The 18,802-nt window shown below is 44.1% G+C and overlaps 1 protein-coding gene and 2 long non-coding RNA genes across 5 annotated transcripts in view; all 3 read left to right on the top strand.

Annotated features, from left to right (window-relative positions):
* The window catches only part of LOC132330884 (uncharacterized), a 36,169-nt gene extending 25,872 nt beyond the window's left edge, over positions 1–10,297 (top strand). Inside the window, exon 3 of the long non-coding RNA XR_009487465.1 lies at positions 6,153–10,297. This is a non-coding gene — a long non-coding RNA (uncharacterized LOC132330884). The remainder of the gene's footprint in view (positions 1–6,152) is intronic.
* Positions 10,298–10,575: 278 nt separating this feature from the next.
* The window catches only part of GMDS (GDP-mannose 4,6-dehydratase), a 409,191-nt gene continuing 400,964 nt past the window's right edge, over positions 10,576–18,802 (top strand). Inside the window, exon 1 of one of the 3 annotated variants that reach the window (XM_059853660.1) lies at positions 10,576–11,109. In XM_059853660.1, the coding sequence (XP_059709643.1) occupies positions 10,996–11,109 (114 nt within the window). In that variant the 5' untranslated portion in view covers positions 10,576–10,995. The remainder of the gene's footprint in view (positions 11,110–18,802) is intronic. The other 2 variants (XM_059853649.1, XM_059853638.1) reach the window with 2 other exon arrangements.
* LOC132330880 (uncharacterized) lies at positions 11,690–18,375 on the top strand. Its single transcript, XR_009487460.1, has 5 exons — positions 11,690–12,369; positions 12,957–13,053; positions 16,983–17,036; positions 17,498–17,692; positions 18,202–18,375. It is a non-coding gene; the product is annotated as an uncharacterized LOC132330880 (long non-coding RNA).

Below are 18,802 nucleotides of genomic sequence, written 5' to 3'. Positions count from 1 at the left end.
TTCTCACATTCCCACCTTGCAGTCAAAAAGTTTTCTGGCAGCAAGAAGTGCTAATTTAACAAATTTCTTTCCAGTGCCATTTTGCCAGCAGGCAACCAGAAACATCCCTAGGTGTTCAAAGAGGTGATGTTGGGAATGGAAAAAAGCAAGATTTAAGTCAGAGGCCACTCCTGAGGCTCTGTCCTGGGAGGCCCCACCCAATTCTGCAGAGAGCCAATACCAAACCTGATACATGTTTGTATTGAAATTAATGTTAGTTCAGTTGCCACTAGGGAGAATAAAGCCTCTTTATAATTTTGGATGAAGTCCCTGTATGTGTGACAGAGAAGCTCCATCTTGGTTAATCAGTTTTCTCCTGTGTATCTCTTCATTTTCCTTCTTTCTGTTCCACAGTTCTTATTTTCCCAAAACCAAAACAGTGCTCATCCTGAAGTGGTTACAGGAACTTTCTTGAGGTCTGGTGAAATACCTTTCCTTGTTTGGCTCAGTGAGTTTAATAGCTTGGTTTGAAAGGCAAAGCATGCCTGCAAAAGCACACCCTTCCACCCAAGCCATAGATATTCCTGTACAATTGCTCTTTGCCTGGCCAGAAGAGACAGCTCTTCAGAAACACCCTGGAAGGAAAAGGGAACAGGCTGGATGATGAGCAGGGTGGTATTCAAAGATTAACCACCAGAATTAAGCAGATGCTTCTATTAACCATCTGTCTCAGCCACACCAATGGCTAATTTGATCCAGAAGGCAGAGACACTACCTCATAGTTCCTAACACATGAGTCAGTGAAAGCATCTGACAAAGATGATCAAGTAATTATAGTCTCCAAAATGGTCAGATTTGTTGGTAGAGTCCGAGGTGGGACACAGCTGATGCTGTCACTTCCTCACACACATGGGCCAATTGTGTCACCAGGGCTATAGTCAAACACTTTAGCATGATGGCTCGAGTCCTGCCAAACAACTCTTTCCTCAGTTAACCAAGAAAACTTTTTTGTTCCAATAATCATGTAGTGAATGTAAAACACAAATAAAATACCAAACATTTTGGGCCATATTCTTTGGGGATCCTTTGCTGCTAGAGTCTGGTGGTCCTTTGCTGCTGGGCAAAGGGGCTGCAGCAATAAAAAGTGGTGACCACCTCAATTACACTCAGGGAGGTTATGGGTGTAGCACTGGATTCTACAACACAGAAAATGTTTTGGAAGGAGTGTTGTCATTAGCAGATCTGGTCTCTTGAGCCTAGAGAAGCCAGAAATGAGGATATCAGAAATGTCACTGCTTATCTGCCCTATTAAAAAACCAAACCAATACAAAATAAAACAAAACAAATCAAAACAAAACTTAAAACAAGCAAACCACCATACCAAACAACATACCCTCATTTCTTATGGCAACAGCCTTGAGAGTATGAGCTGTTTAAAACTAGCCACTGAGGTTGAAAATATGTTTTGGGGTTGTTTTTTTTCCCTTGAACTGCGCCTTATCAGTGGTCTCTCTTTCATCAGTGCCTGGCTGTCCTTTAAAATGCAATATGGATCTGTCATTCTGAGTGGTGAGGAATTTGCTTTCTTTGGTGCTTTGGCAAATGTTTTTGCCTGTGTTGTAAAGGCACTGCCCTACCCAGCCTTTTGGTAGCTGGTCCCTGAGGTCAGCTCAGATCTGGTGCCCTTGCTTGGAACCTTGGAACTGTGCTGGGGAAGGAATTGGGTGAGAAAAGGCTGAGGAAGGAGGGGTCTGGTCCCCTCAGCTTTGGAGGTCTGTTCAAGCCAAGGCACTCACCCATGATCCCTGTGCCTGGCCATGTGCCTCACTGATTTGGACACTGGCTCTGGCTTGCAGACTTGATATTCTGGCTTGTCCTTGGCTTTGCCTCATTGCTACAGACTTGCCTGGTGAACTAGACTTGACTAGCCCTGGTTACTATCATGGGACCAGCTCTGCTCCTTGTTTCTGGGTGCTGGAGTACTGCATTCCTCACCAGTGAAATTGTTGCCCAGCCAGCCTGGCTATAGCCCTCGCCTCCCAGCCTCACCCGTGCTCCTCCCTCAAACTGGGGTTGTCACAAGTGTTTGTTCAGCTATCAAATTTATGGCTGAAAGAACAGCGTGGTGTCAAGCAACAGGGAAGTGATGACCTGTGTGAGACAAGAGTAATCTATGGAACTCAGTCTCCCACTCTCTGATTGCAGCTCTGTGTAACCCTGAAGAGTCCACCAAGAGCAGGAGAGCACAACAAACATTTGGCTGCTGTAGGATTAGTTAGTGCCATTTATGAGAGCCTGCCTGGCACTTGAGGATTTGTGGAAATTCAATGGGATTCTTTGGTATTGACCCTGTGGAGGTCAAGATCCCACTCCTATCAAAATACTGTAAGGCTGAAGGCATCCTTGAAGCATCAAGTAGAATGTCACTTGTCCAGGCCAGAGGCAACTGTTGCAGGTCATTCCTGATAAATATTCATCTAGTCTGTTATCAGGGAACTAAATTGTGGAGTTGCCACAAGCTGCCTATGCAATCTATTCCAGGGCTGTAAATTCTTAACCTTAAAATTCTACTATGTTTTGCCCTACGCATAAAGAGGACAGAAAACAGATTACTCCTGAACTTTTTGTAGCACCTTCTTATGCATTGGAAGGCTGTCTTGGTCTTTCCTTCCTTCCTGGACAGTATCATTCACTCCTATACTAAAAGATACCACTTTTTTTCCCAAACTTTGCTTCCAAATTTTTTAGAGTTTGGTGATTTTCATGGCTGTCCTCCAGCTTCCTGAACATCCTGCAACAAACACAGTGACCCTATTTCAGACCCTAAAACTTAACTGTGCATCAGTATTACTCCACCTACTTAGATTATACCTGTATCTGTACTATATTTTCTCATTTCAGTAACAATGTGCTTTTGTTGGTTCCATTAGAAGTTTTTGTATTTATTTATACATCACAGTTCCTTATCCTGTTCCTTTTTTAAACTGATTAATTCCACAACCTCCTCACCAAAATGCACTATTTTGAATTAGTCCCTGTTGAATTAATATGATTTTTTCCACAGACCATCTTATTTGAGATAATTTTTATTTCTAATCTAACTTATTTACATTCCCACTCAGCCTCACAGAAATCCCTCTATTCCATCTTCTAGGCTGTTAAAGAAAACACCACCTTGCACAGATCCATTCCTTTGCTATGGATCTTAAATGTCAGTCACATTTCAGCAAAAAGACAATAAATAATCTGTCTTTCAAAGTTATTTGCTAATAATTACTATTCCATTGAGTAGTTCATTAACTCTGTTTTTTCCTATTATTAATGCACTGACCGAAGGATTTCACAAGCAATAGTTGCCAGGATCATCATCTCACTGGCCTATCTGGTGTTGCACTTGTGTGCTGTGGAAAAGAATCTTTAGCACTCTGATTCCATTTCTACTTCCTATATAATTTCCTTCCGTGTTAGGGATCAAAGGGATATAAGCAAGTTGATCACTTACTCTGCTTCCTGACCATTGCCTGCACCTGGAAAGTTTGCAGTTGCACCTTTAATATAATTTCTTTCATGGTATATGATTTCTTTTTTAAATTCCCTTTTTTCTTTAGATTAGCCTTCCAGGAAATGTTACCTAATGACTCTCTGGATAGCTGAAATCTGTCCTCCTGAAATCCTGTTGACTTTTACTGTAGTGTTGCCTCTTTCTAGTTCCAAGAAAATGTGAATTCTGTCATTTCCCTGTCACTGGCACCCACATTCCTCCTTGACCAGCTCCAGCACGTTCTGTTTGTTGGTTCAGAGCCGGCACAGTTTGTGACAAACCAAAAGAAGGACTAACAGGGTCTGACTCTGTTAGCACCTAGCAAACAGTTAATGCATTCTAATGGGGTAATAAAGAAGTAATTTTGTGTATAATTCTTCTGGGTTTGGTCACAACTAATCACAGAACAATTTGTCTCAGGGACACAAGGCTGTGGGACAGCTTTTACCCACTTGAAATACGCATGTTAAAGCACCAGCATTAATTCTTACCTTACACTTGGCTACAAATAAAATGCTAAAGGATACATAAAAAGTGTGAATAGTATATATCTAACCAAATACATGTGCTGTTACAAAACAACACAGTTCCAGAAAAGCAGAGTCCTCTCTGGTCCATATCTTGTATCTCTTAGGTTCTATTCGTGTGTTCTATGAGTGGGGAGACAATTTGGAAAGAAAAGCAACCACAGGTACTTTGATCCATGTTCCAAAAAAAAAAAAAAATCCAGACTACAAGATAATTATTTCTTTTCATTTTCCTGCTAAAAAATTTTATAACTCACTTCTTTCTTTGCTCTCTGCTATAGCCCTGAGTTCAGTGACAAGGAACAGATGCTGACTTACCACCCCATGTCAGTTAATTCATTGAATAGCTAACATTTGCTTAATGGGAACTCTCTTAACAGACACCACACCACTCTGCGAGTGCATTGTTTTTTTCCCAAGGTGGTCTTTTTTATAGTGTGAGAAATACGGGGTTGTTGTTTTCTTTTCTGATTAGAAGTCTTTTGGACAAGATTTATGTAAGGATTTGGGTGTATATTAGACTATATTTAGGGAAGGCCAAGAAAAGAAAGAACTTGTGTAAGAAAGATGTATTCTGATGTCTTTCCAGAGCAGCAGTCCCTGATGTCCTCATTCACATTAGTGAGTGGACTAAAGAATTTCAATGGGAATACAAACTCTGCATTGTTGAAACTTACTCCCCATAAACAAAATGCCTGTAATAAAAAGATGAATGTTGGTACATATCAGGGCACTAGATGGAGATACATGGGTTTGTCCGTGTATGTGTATGTGTATGAGTTGTGGCATTTAGGAAAAAACTGGCCTTCCAGTAGTTGCTCTTTTCTCTTTCTTTGGGCAGACTTTCAAGGTTTATCATGTAACTTGTAGCTCCTTCTCTGATACCCTCTTCAGGAAAAGGAAACAAAGTCCAACAAATAAGATTTTAATCAGTCACATTTTTACATTGATGTTTCTCATTCTCATCAGGCCGAATGATTTCTGGTGGTTTTTCAAAACTAGCAAATAAATGTTGACAGCATTCATTCTGTATGGTGTATTTTCATATCCCTGCTATTCTGCTGGAAGCACTGCATGTTAAGACCATCAAGGGGAGTTGGATATTTGGGATTCAGCTTCTCTCTTTGTGAGCTTCTCTAAAATATGAAACTTGCTTGTCAGGTCAAGCAAAATTATGCTTTTATGCTTTTATAGTTTTCTGAACTTCAATCACTAGACTTCTCAAAGAGCTGCCAACCCTTAAAGGTCTCGTGACTCTTAGTACATACTGAAATAATCATGCTGGGCAAAAGTGTTTCTAATCAGTCATGCACAGAGAATTCTCCTTTCCTTCCAGTTACAAACCTGTTTCTTCTCTCAGGTGTTTTAACTCCAGTGGCTGCAGTCCAGTTAGCATCAGTTCACAGAGCTGCAAGGGACAATTGCATTTGCTAACACATCGCTGGGCCTGATGCTTTTTGTATTCATGACTCTTTACTCTCTGCTGGGAATGAGAAGGAACATTTATTTGGTGTTTCTTACAGAAACAATGTCCATAATTAGGTACCTCCAGTGCTGGCTGAGATACAAAGGAACATTTGTTAATTATTTCCGTGTGCTTGAGGAACACATTGCACCAAGGGCTGACTTGCTTGGGGACCACAAGCAGGGAGGTACTAGACTGTCACTGCCATGCTCCTTTTAAACAAAACAGTATTTCTTTTAGAGTCAGGCCTTGGCTTGGATCCCTGGCTGAGCCCCAAAGGTATCCACAGCCCTGGCTGCCCCTGCCTGCCAACAGGTTCCTCCACCCTTGCTCATGGCCCAGAATCCCATATCATCAGCCTCTGCCCAGAGATGCTGCAGAAGGGCCAAGGTCCAGCTAACCATAGCCCTGCCCATGTGCCTGAGGCTACCAAACATAGCCCATCATGCTCCCTAAAGCCCTGCCAGCATCCCCATTTCTTCACGTCCGTGCTGCTCCTGCACCAAGCACAGGAGGGACTGAGACTTGCATGGCTGCTCATGGTGCTGCTCCAGACTTGAGTCTCCCAGGAACAAACTTTTAGGATGGATATAAACAGTGGCACCAAGCTCAGCCTGCTCTTCCATCTGTTTTACTGCAGGGCAGCACAATTTCTCAGTAGTGTTGGAGATTGATGTGAGAGAGCACCATGGCACTGGCACTGCCTCTGCCTTTGAAACACCAGGCTGTGCAGAGTGCTGTAAAAATCACATCATGACAGCACCAACAGGATTTGGGTCTCTGCCTTTCAAAGGACGAATCTTTGCCAAGAATTTAGCAAGTCTGACCACTTACCCAGCCCTTCAAAAGGAAGCAGGCAAGCCTTTGTGAAGAGGAAAAGGACACTGTTAGTACTTTGTGTGCTGGGCACAGGCTACAAATGCTGAACACAAAGAGCTCCAGCTGGGAGTCAGAACCACCAGGAATTTCCCCCCCTCTGTACTGCAGAGTTGAAGCACTGATGACTCGACTTCATTTTCCACTGAGAAGGTCCTCTTGGAAAGAAATTCAGCCTGTTGGGAAGCAGTGTAAGATTTGTCAGCCCCGAAAGACCCACCTGAGAAGCAAGTGGTTCCCAAGTGGTGCTTATCTCCAGGCCCTGGCCTTGAGGCTCACTTTCCAGAACCATCCCTGAACCCTACTATTTCTGCTCCACCTGCTAAGTCACCATGTCAGAGCACTGAAGCTGTGGATCACTCCACATGCCCTCAAATCCTAAAGATAACTGTTAGAAAAAAAATTATGAGACTCTCCCTCCATTTATCCTCTTGTCTCTGCCCACTCTTAACTTCTCCTTATTTCCTCATGAGATTTGGTGCTCTTCCCCCTCACACCAACATCCGCACTTTGTTTCACATTGTGATGGATCTCCCCTGAACTCACCCTTCCCTCCTTTTGCACATTTTCCACAGCTCCCTAGCTCTGTGAAGTCCATGAATACAACTATTTGCTGCCATTACTTTAAAACAACAAAGCAGAAAAAGAAGTTATTCCTACAGTACCTTATCCTAGGCCTACCTTGCTTGCCTGCCTGTATAAACCAAAAGCTCCTGAGAAAGGACAGTGCACTTGGATGAGCTATCCATCCTTTACTGGTTCCTTTTCTGCACTCCCCAGCCAGCCCTGGTGGGTTTTGAACAAGCCCTAGATGTCACCCTGGACTTCACAGCTGGGGACAGGATCCAAAGCATTTGGTAGCTGCAGATAAGCAAAGTAAAATATGTTGGAGTCAGCATTCTTCTGTGATCCATGGACATTGAGTTAATGGGGTTCACAGCACCATAATGCACAAGTTGCTTGAACTAATGGATGTGAATGATTCAGAAGAACCCCAGAAAAAACAAAACCAGTCAGTTTTTCCCTTTGTTGCACTGAACGATGCAGAGAAAGAGGGCTCCACTCAGTCCAATGACAACTTCTAACTCCTGCTTGGAATAGGATGCAGTGGTCTCGTGTCAACTTTTACCACAGCTCTAGCACAAATGATGCTACTATTGTAATAAAATTAGGGATACCTTTGTCCTACAGTGAATAAAGCCAGCATTTTAAATCAGCTATTTCTACTTCTGAAGTAAGGCTACTTATTTCCTACAGGAACTTACAATTGATTCACAAGACATCTCAAACCACACATAGTTACCTTTCCTAATTTCAAAGGCAATGTGGTCACGTCCCCATTTAAACATTGAGATCATCAGGACTGCAATATATGTGGTATTCAAGTGCAATAAGATTTCAGTGTATAGATGTTCTCCCCCTTTTCACTTTTCCTTAACATTTAAGGTGCTATTTTTTGCAATCTAACACACTTCAGTCCTTTTCTCCTACTACCCCTTTCTTCCTTACTCTCAATGACATTTACTTCCTCTCCAGTTTTCCCTCTCTGCTTCTTCTTTGCTCATTTTACATTATTTAATGGTTTAACCAGCTCAACTTCAATTAGCTGTGCTCTCCACCCTCCTTTCCCTGAGATGCCTGTTTTTATCCACCAGTACCTAGTAAATTTCTTCACATCTGTCCTATCTCTTTCCACCCAGTTCTTGGAGTGGCAGCTTTAAAGGTAATGCTGCACATGCTGTTCTTTGTGTCTCCTGAGACTTATGTCAGACCATTTACTCACTGGGCATAAAACTTCTACTGGACACCCATGCTCACACAAGCATCTCCTCTTCCAGGGATCCAAGGGGGCTGGAGGTGCAGATGTACATCAGTCTGCTGTCTCCTCTTTCCGTGGGGCCTTGCCAGTTTTAGAAGCCAGAGCTGGGTCCACACGGACGTGTGAGAAAGTGATTACAGGGTGGGCAGACAAAGTTCTAAGTAAGGTAGCACATGCCATGGTACAGGTGCTGGAGGCAGCAAAGAGACATCAGTGCAGCCTAGCACTCAGATTGAATATTAATCCTGGAGTCCCTGGAGGCTGCTGGTCCAGTTTTCAGCTGCAGTCTGACATAAATTGCTGTCAACACCAGAGCAACTTAGGTAAAATCTAGTACCTGGGCCACAATTGAGCCTTCAGTCTCTTCTGTAAATGTACTTTGGAAGACTTTGGTGACAGAACAGTCTTTGTGCATTAAACCTGGAATGTGCCTGTGCATGCCAGGGGCAGACCTAGCAGGATTATGGTAGCTGGCTAACGGTGTCTGTAACTACTACTGCCAGACTTATAAATGGGACAGAAATTTAAACAAGTTAAAGGGGTCTTTTTTGGGGTTTTTTTTCTTTCTTTCTTTCTTTTTTTTTTTAAGCTTCAGTCAGCTGGAACCTGAACTGGGCTGCACCCTGTCTGGTTTCACTTGCCTGTTTCTAGTATTACTACTGACCAAAAATACAAGTATGAACCCTGGTAAAGTGGTCTCAGCTAAGCCTGGCTGAGATGCTCCCCTTACAGAAGTGACACAGATTGCAGACTCTTCTGTTCTGAATCACTCAGGAGTGCAGCCACTGAGCAGGAAGGAGATCTGCTTCTCTGGATAGAGGAAAAGCAGGAGGTGCCTGTCACCTGAGAGTAAAACAAAAGCTAAAGGTCATTGGGGTACTCGATTAATCAGGCAATTTATGAAAGGTGTGAACCAGCTTCCCCCCTTCGTGGAGTGTTTTTGGGAAAAATAGTCAAGGAAAATGCTACATGTGAAAAACAGTATCTGTGGGATACTGGGTAACTGGGGTAGGAAAAATACTGTTTGGAGAAAATAACCCAAAAAAGTCTCTTAAGTGTACCTGTAGACCCCAGGGATGGGGGCTCCTCTATCACAACTTCAGGACTTACACTGTCAGCCTGACTCACCAGTTTTTTGAGCAGAACAAGAAAAAAGGTAAGCCAATGAACGGACTGCCAAAGAAAACCAGAAACGACAAGCTTATCTGACCATGTAAAGGACAATTTTTAAGGGTGTGGCTCACTGTTCTATGCAGCTCAGACCTAACAGGAGAGTGAACGATGTATGTAAACGAGTAAAGAAAGGAAACATGCTCCTAACGCCCTCTAATCTCAAACCCTAGGTTTTCAAAAAAAGGTTTGTTCCTTATTTCTGGTATACGGAGCTCTGAAACTCTCAGAATTTGATATCCTTTTATTTTCCTGTGTCATTTTAAAACTGAGAGGGTGGAGCTCACGTGTGGTGCCCCTCCTCTCTGCATCCGAGACCGTACACCCGTAAAATCCCACTTAGTGGGATCAAGTCATTTTGCACAAGTAGTACCCGATGTTGCCAACTTGATAAAACTGCATGTGCTTTGTCGAGAAAAGGCTTCAGAAACAGGAGGCAGAAATGGTACAACTGGGATGACGTCCTGCAATGGAGTGACCGTGAAGTAATACAAATTCTCCACGGCATCGCAGACTGCGAGGCTGCAAGAAGAGAATTTAAACTGAGAAAGTGGGGAGCAGCATGCAAGAAAGTGTTCACAATTTGAGAGTACAGTTCCATTTGAAGGGCATTATGCTCATAGACTCAGGGGGTTTTTGGAGATTTTTTGTTGTTTTTTTTTGTTGTTGTTCTTTTCTCTTTTTTAAATATACTATGTGTTTTCAACGGCATTGAAAATTTTTTGATCATGTAGCACAATAATAGAAAAATTAACAGTACAGTGGTCATCTGCATACGCAGAGGCCCCACCATCCAAGCATGCATTGAGGGAATGGATGCAAAATCCTTCATGGAATAACAGCACATCACGGGCAGGCACCTTCTTCCTTGTACATACAGCGACCTGCTGTCTGAATAAAAGCCGTGCTGGTCCAGTGCCTCACCAGAAAAAGAAACACTAGTTGTTTTCCAGACGGCTTTGGTCCGTTTATAACCAAGTGCCTCCCGAGTGGGAACGCTCCGTACCTCCAGCGCGGCCCCCGCGGCGGTGCCTCGGCGACTCCTCCGCGCCGCGGGAGGCGCTGTGCGTCTGGCCCCGCTGCCTCACGCAGCACGGCCGGCGCATCCTCCGGCCCGACACGCGGTCAGGAAGTCGGGCAGCCTCACTCCCCCACTTCTTCTTCCTCCTCCTCCTCTTCTTCCTCCTCCATCTCCTCTTCCCCCTCCTCCGGCCACGCCCCTCCCCGCCCGCTCTCAGCCAATCACGGCGCCAGATTTCGGCTCCGCCGCATCTCCCGCCCCTTTAGGGAAGCGCCGGGGCTTCTGATTGGCTGCGGGGTCGGGCCGCGCGGCGGGAGCGGTTCCGAGCGCGGGGCGCGCTCCCGGGCCGCGCGGCGGGAGCGCGCCTGCGGGGGGCTGCACCTGCGGTCGCCGCGGGCGGGGCGGGGCGGGAGCGCGGGCGGGCGGGAGCGCGGAAATGCCGCCGCGGCGGCGGCGGCCGGGGCAGCGCAGGTAACCTTGGGTGCCGGCAGGCATCCTCCCTTCTGTGCCCGCCCCCAACGCCGGGAGCCTCGCCCCGGCGGCCGCGCCTCCGCCCCGGGATACCTCCGCACCTGGGACGCGCCCGCCTCCAGGAGGATGGCACAGTCCGCGGCAGAGGAGGCGTGTGGCTGCGTCGCCGCTGCACCGGGAGACGACGGCGAGGAGATGAACGGCAGGAAGGTGGCTCTGATCACCGGCATCACCGGGCAGGTAACGGCGGGCGCTCCCCTCGTTCACGTGCCCTCCCGGCGGCGGAGGGACAGGGAGAGGGGATGGGAAGGACCCGCCCCGAGGCGCCCGCAGGCAGCCGTGACTGGGGCCGGCCGTGGGAGAGGGGCGGCGGAGGGCTCGGCGTGGGTCTGCCCGGCGCCTTCGCTCCCGGGCCCCGGGACACATCCCCGCGGGTGCGTTCCCAGCCCGGTGCCCGCTTCCCTTCCCCGTTGGTGCCGCCAGTTCCGCGCCGGGCTAGAGCTCCCTCTGACAGCCACCGGCTGGGTCAGAGGCGGACAGACCACCTCGTGGGTAGGGCTTGTCTGCCCGGGGGTCTGTAGTGTTCTTCAGCTGGTGTAACGAGATGGGGTGCAATGCTTTTTTTGTCTCCTGTCTGGACTGTCTTACAGTAGTCTGTACCAGGAATTCCTGAGAAATCAGCTAAACATGTGCAGGATGAGGTGTGAAGTGAGCATCGCTGAAAAAGGAGCAGCACCTAGGAAAAACAGTACAAGGAACCAGTGTTGGGACTCTTCATCCTGACGGTCTGCAGTGGGGAAGGTACCAGTGCAGGTGTGAGGCAGCCAGCATTGGTTGCGACCTGATCAGGCTTGTCACTCAGGAGGGGTGCTTGTCACTTTCCACTGTGACACGCTAGGCAGCCATGCATATACAGTCAGTACCTGCTTTATCCTGAAAACTGAATGGATGACAAATGCCTTTCCCCAGGCTACCTGTTTTGTATTTATGTACGTTCATTGCAGTCTTCAATTTTTTTGGCTATATTACTCATAGGGATAATGATACTCTCAGAGTTCTGGTGCTTTGAGCAGAAGGTGCAGGAGAAAGATAGCATGGAAAGAGAAAGAAATCACAATCTCTCTTGGAGCAACTTCTGCATGATGAAAAAAGATATGATGGTGGTGAATTTTAACCTGGTGAGGTGTGCCGGAGGGTTGATATGTGCAGTTTGTGGCTTGTGCTGCTGCACTTCCAGTAGGCAGCTGGGATACTTGGTTGGACTGTTTGTGCACACAGAGATCTGCATTGCTCTGTCTTTGCTGGCAAGTGGGTGCTAAATGAAAAGTTGTCCTGGACATGCTTACTCATATTTGAGGAACATCTGATTTGCAATGTAGATACCTCCCACTACCTGGGAAAATTTGCTCTCCTTTCACATTGCTTATCTCCAGGAGCATGCTGGTACTGACTGACTTCTGCTTGGAAGGTGTATCTCCTGTGATTGGTATAACTTGATAAGTAAGTAATGTAGAGTAGCCGTTAAGGCTCATTTTAGAATCCCAGTGGAACACCATTTTTTCTTTATGGCTTGCATTTAGTCAGTGACAGCTTCATATGTGGAAGAACTTCTTTCCCAACTGTGACTTGTCCTGGTATGTTTGCAGATCCACTGTGAGGTGCTGGTGTGGATTGTTGAGAAGTCCATGAGCACTGTGAAAAAGTACATGTCAAAACAAACATATTTGTTTGTTTTACTCTGAAACAATCAGTGCTGTCTCCGTTTTTATTTTATAGTGGAAGAACCAGTGGTTCTTTGTGAGGGTGTAAATCCAGAGACTAGCTTTTCATTTGCTGTCTGAGGGAACCTGCACTGTGCTTTGAACATTTACCTGCTGCTTGTGTTTTGCCTCATTATGCCTCATTATGTGTGTTCTTGCCACATTTTTTGGTCCATGCCCTTCTCATGGGTTAGCAGCTGTCTGCCAATAACAGGCTGGGGAGAACCCTCCAAGGGGCTGTCTGAGGAGGAGATCTAACTATGTCTGAGAAGAGGAAAAACTAGTGATCTCTATGTACTAACACTTTTGCTTGATGTTTATTTCTAGCAAGAGCACAGTCAGAGCTTTCCCAAGGACTCCTTTGGTGCTGTGTGAAAAGTCTTCCAGGTTGTTGGCAGAAGTGCATTTCTCTTCATCAAAGATAGTAAGTTAGAGGCCTGTAGCTACAACACCACGATTCTTTCAGTACTGTGTTCTCTGTATTACTTTGTCTGTTTCCAAAGCAGCTCTTCCTTCTTAGCCTAACTTTTGGCAGGCATATTATTTATCATTGGAACATGCGGAGAGCTAGAGCTAGGAAAGGCCTTTGTTTGGGCCATGAAGTTCTCCATAATTCTGAGATCAGCTGCCAGGATTCCTGGTCCATCTATTTTTTTAGATGAATTTTAAAGAAAGTCGTGTACTACTTGTTGTTCCTTACCTTTCTTTGAAGAGGCTCACCCAGAAATGGGTGACTTGGATTTTGTTTCCTGTGTGAGAAAGGGAGATTTGTATGTCTCTGTCCCTGAAGAAACAGTGCAATATGTTTTTAAGCTTAGTTACCATGCGTAAAATGTACAAATATGCTGAAGTGGAAGCTAGAGCTCAGGTAATTATTTTGACAACTGTGCTAAAGAGTTAAAATTCTTGTTTCAAACTCTTCCTTTAACTGGTGCTCTTTCAGGGTGGGAGATAAAGGCTTGGATCTCTTCAGACTGAAGGTGGTATAGAACAGAATTGGATGGTAAACTCCCCTTATTTAAACTGTGCCCTCTGCTCCAGCAAAAAGCAAGCTGGCTTATTTGAATTGTATAAGGAACCTGCTTTTGTTTGTGTGTGGCCACTGTTCTCTGAGACTGTTTGCTGAAGTAATGCCCTGTAGGGCCTGGCCCATAAGGATAGGTGGGAGATAAGTATTGAGCTGGATGTGGACCATGACGGTTTTGGGCAATCGTGGAGTAGGGCTGTTTGTTAGAGTACTCTTGGGCCAAGCGAGGTGCTGCTTGAACTGTAACAGCCCTTCCTGAGTTGAGATGATGCCACAGCAGGTGTGCTTGATCATTGTGCTGGAATCAGACAACTCATTGTTTTTCAGAACTTCCTTGTAACTGTGAACATGTGGTTGTTCACCTTTTCCACTGACAAAAGCTGTGGTTTTCTCTCTAGGAAGGAGAAGAGTTGAGCTCAGGTAGTTATACTCTATTGCTCTTGATAATGGAGCAATTGACTGATGATGTAACTTTTAACCTGGAACTTAACACAGAGATATGGCACAGCTGAAACTTCTGATTAAGGGACTTTTAGTGGGGTTCATGAGACTTTACAGCATGCCAGAGAAGGATGGGCTGTTTGCCACAAGTTCATCTGTTTAGTGAGAGACTGGTGGCACATGCCATTTGCCAGCTTAACTTCACCTGTTAATGAAATCCATTCGGGTGACTTGCTTTTCTTCTAGATAGAAGACATTTAGAGGGCAGGTATCTGCAAGGGTGGATGTGTTACTGATAAGAAGGTGAGTTTGACCTCTGGCCAGATAACAGAAGGAGTTTGCTGTATGCATGGTGAAGCCACAAAGGAGAGCGTATTCCATAATTCTGTGATCAGGACTTACATGGATTCTGGCTCCAAGGGCTGAACCTTGGTTTCTATTAAATCAAAGTAGATGGTTCAGCCTCTACAAATTCTGCATTTGCCCTTGGAGTTATGGTGAAATCAGCATCATTCTAGCACTTGCATTGCTGATAAGAGACTCTAAGCATGTAGGCAGTGGTGTTATATAGTCCTTTTGCAGTATTGAGATTTCTCTTATCTTTCTCACACCACAGCAGTGGTATGAACCACATTTCACTGTTTTGCTAAAATGACTTCCAGAGTGAGGCAGTTGCTGTGACTAGATGGATGAAACATTTCTGAAGTGTCATGTAGGTATTGGTGGGCTGGTAGACTACTTGTGAGTAATGCATAGCACTTTTTTCTTCATTTGAAGAGAAGTATTTTAAATTAAACAGGCCTCTTGTATATGTTTAAGTGAAAATACTTTTAGAAAAAATCTCAAAACAGCTTGAATGTGACTAAGAGTGTTTTCACAATGCAAAATAAAACGTGCTGGACTTTTCAAACCTTGCTAACTTGAAGAGTTACTCTGAAAAAATGGGAGTTTTGAACCAAATACTAGTACTACTGACAATGTAATTCTAGTTATGCAAACATGGCTTGTTGCTCATACCAGGAAGCTACTCAAGCAGTACACTTTTAAAACATAGTTTTCCAGAGCTTGTGACTAAATACCTGTTAAAATTGCACTTAAATATCTATTCAGAATGTCTGATTGCACTGCAAGTCAGTCTGATTGTCTTTCTTAAACTGATACTTCTTGAAGTATTTAGGTATTTGACTTGGAAAAGTACCAAGAAATAATCTGTCTGAGCCTAACTATGAGGTTATATGTTGGTGTTTCTACTTTTCCCACTTGGCCCCTGGATTATGAGCAGCAAATAATATCTATCTGCATTTGGTGCTTTCCTAGGGGAGGCAGCAAGGTAGACCAAGATAGTTCAGCAGGCACTTCAAAGCTCAGTTTAGTGTGAAGCATTGCATCAGAGCTCAGTGTCAGTACATGCCCTGAGGCTATTGCAAACGGAGGATGAAGAGAGCAGTTGTGTCTCTGCCTTGTGAGAGTTCTTACAGCAGCAATACTAGCCCCAGCCTCTGCTCCTTTGCCTGCAGTTCTGTCAAATACTGCTTCCATTTGGCCAAACGTTAAGGCAGCAACCTCAGAACTTTCAACCAAGCCTGAAGAGAGCTTAAAGAGTTGGGTCTGCCTCTGTCTTTTTGTATCGAAAGTTCAGTTGCTTACCAGCCTTTGCTGTTCCTCTAACACACCGAACCCTTACACACGTGTACTGCAGGTTTCATGCAACAGTTACAATTCACAGTTGGAGAAAGGTTAACTGTATCAAGAGAGGGGGGAAAAAGATACTGAGAAAGCAAGATTTGGTGTTGTAAATTGAGACGAAGTTGTTGGTTTTTTAGAAATTTGGCTGTTGAGGTGAAACTGAGCAAGACAGGCTCAGTGGGGCAAAGTACAGTAATAACAGAATATGAGTCATTGCTTAATGTTAAAAACAACCCCTGAAATGAATATAGGGTGGTATAGGGTCATATACTATAAAACTCTTTGATACTCTGTGGCTAAAATAAGTGTTACTTGGAGAAGAGTAGTAGAGGAAACAGTTAAACAATGTTTATGAAACCTTCTTTCAGTATTGTGACCAAACTGTGAGATGGGAATCTGTGTCACTGGAGAACATGTGTATACCTGAAAAACACAGGTAGAGGAACATTATAGCCTGTTGTACCAGAGGCAGGATGTTGGTTTGCCAGGAGGATAAAATCAGAGGGATTGGTTTTTCGCATTGAAATAGAAGGATAATCTTTGCTGAAACTGGCTAATGGTAAATATTAGCATTGCTGCCATTTCATTAAAACAAATAGTCTTAGTTTCTGAGTAAAGCTAAATATTAGTATTGCTGCCTGTTCATTTAAACAAATATTGTCTTGTTTGAAGCCAAGTACTCTGTTTCAGTTTGTCTCTAAGTAGCCAAGAGTTGTCTTGAGCTAGGATTTCATGTGCATTGAACATCCTTATCATAGTTTGAGGATGCAGAGATGTAGGAACACTGAATTTAGCCACAAACTTAAATGCAAGAATCTTCTTTTAAACTTGGGGGGGTATGTGTGTTTTTAGGGTGTTTTTCATTGGATTGGTTTGTTTTAAATGATGAGGATGTCAAGCACAGGAGAAACTGACTACAGAAGTTGAGTGTCTGTCCCTGGAGGTATCCAAACCAAACAGGACATGTTGCACTTGTTGACCCTATCTTCAGCAGGGATCTTGAACTGCACAGAAGTCCCTTTCAATATGAGGTTGTATGATATTGTAACCACTCCACAGGATTGGAAGTGGAACCACCTGCTGTTTGTGACAAGATGGCATAAGGGGCTTGTTGAAAATAATTTGCAGGAAATGAATAGTGGCTCTGGCATGAAACTAAGCTTTTCTAAAATATAAATCCAGGTATTTTCCCTTTACAGGATATAGATGAGGAGTGCTGCTATTGATAGTCATCCAAAACTCTTGAGAAAAAGGTATTTTACTGAGTAAAGTAGTATAACAAATACTGAAATGGAAGACTAGAATATTTTTCTGGAAACAGAGACCCTATTTATACAAAGATGCCTGACTTTTGCCTTAACTCCCTTTTGGAAAGAGGAGGGCTACTGGATAGACTAATTTTTCTACAATAATAGCCATCTATAAATACATGATTCAATGCTTTACTCTTTCATATTCTTTATACTCCACACCAGTGTGTGCAGGGCTTTTGTCTTCTTCTAGGACTGGGAGTCCAGGACTTTGGTTGCTTTCTGTGCCTGCCTGGGGTAGCCCATCTGTTTTCCATTGCCTTTCAGAATAATGCAGTTAGTGATGGCATTTGCACATAAGTTACCAAAAAGATACTCACAATAAAAAGTGTTACTGATACAGGATTAGTTCATGTGTTCCTTGATGTATTAACTTCCTTTTTATTCTTTCCACCTTTGCACAGCTTTGCTCAGTGTTTGTGACTGCCAGTGAAGTCTGTTCTTTAGTTGTATACTGGAGAAGGAAGCTCTGGTAGCCTGGCTCAGCTAGCAGGCTTTCAATTCAAGGACCAGTGCAGGCAGTCTGATTCCTTGTGTTTGAACATGATGTGTGCAGGATGTGGATCGTAAAACATTGAGAACAACAGGTGAATCATAAGGTACTGTATGCTGTGCTGTGTACCTGCTGTGAATGTAGATAAAATCCTGAAAGTGTTCCAGGAAAAAGAAAATGCTGAAGTTCCTGTTAATGGTGCTGACGTATGAAACAGATCTACACATGGTAACCAAATAAGATTTGGGGAGATGACTTCCTCCAGGCAACATTTCTCATGATAACTAATGCTGTGGTTAGGGGGCTATTTGACACTACTGCCTGGACTGACAGTCCAGGAGAACAGAATACCCCATTGCCAGCAGCATGCAGCTTGTTTAATCTTTAATTGTTTTGGGATTTTTAAATTTAATTTAGACTGGTGACTGCTGGCATAGACAGAACCTGCAGTTCTTTATTTCCTAAAGTTTTAAAGAGCTAAAGCCTCCTCTTCTCCATGTACCTACAGCCAATCCAATCTGAATAGAGAACTCTTGTAAAAATCTTTTCCATGTGACTTCATCTTCTACCACTAAATTTTGGTCTTTTTTTTTTTCCTCTGATTATCTCTTTCAGATCCTTTTGTCTGTTGAGCTTTCTGCACAAGGGAGTCGGTTTCTTAGAGAATAGATAGCTATGCAGAAGGGCAAGGAAAAATGGAGTACTTGAACCTGCAGATGGCCTATGTGAGAAATGCATCAAAGCTACCACTATGATCCCTATAAATAATAAATAAAAGGTTGAATAAAAGGCTTTTCAGTGCAGTTGTGATACTGGTGTTCATCCTAGTGGTGCTTCCTGTTGCTCAAGACAAGACATCTTGTCTTTGAGGAGTACCAAGTCTGGGTTTCTTTGCATTTGCCTCTGCTTTTGTTCAGTCTGGGAGGCAGGAAGTACTTTCTTTCTCTTGGCAATTCTTAGCAACCTTATCCCAACTTCTTCAGATTTCTGGGTCTGGAGTAGAGTCCTGATTAAGTGACTGTTCTTACAAACTTGTCAGCTCAGTTTCTCCTACACTGTGGCAGCACAGCTCAGGCTTATTTTGGAAAGCATGGCTTCCTCGAAGCACTGGGTGGATGACAGCACAAGAGCAAGGTGGCAGCATGGTTGATGTCCAGCTTCCTCTTTCACAGGTGTATGTTCTCTCTTGCTCTAAATTTCTTCTTGCTACTTTGGT

The sequence above is a fragment of the Haemorhous mexicanus genome, chromosome 1 (assembly GCF_027477595.1).
Source record: "Haemorhous mexicanus isolate bHaeMex1 chromosome 1, bHaeMex1.pri, whole genome shotgun sequence".
In the NCBI taxonomy this organism is placed as follows: domain Eukaryota; kingdom Metazoa; phylum Chordata; class Aves; order Passeriformes; family Fringillidae; genus Haemorhous; species Haemorhous mexicanus.
Note: the sequence above shows the minus strand (reverse complement) of the source record. Positions and strands in the feature narration are given on the sequence as shown.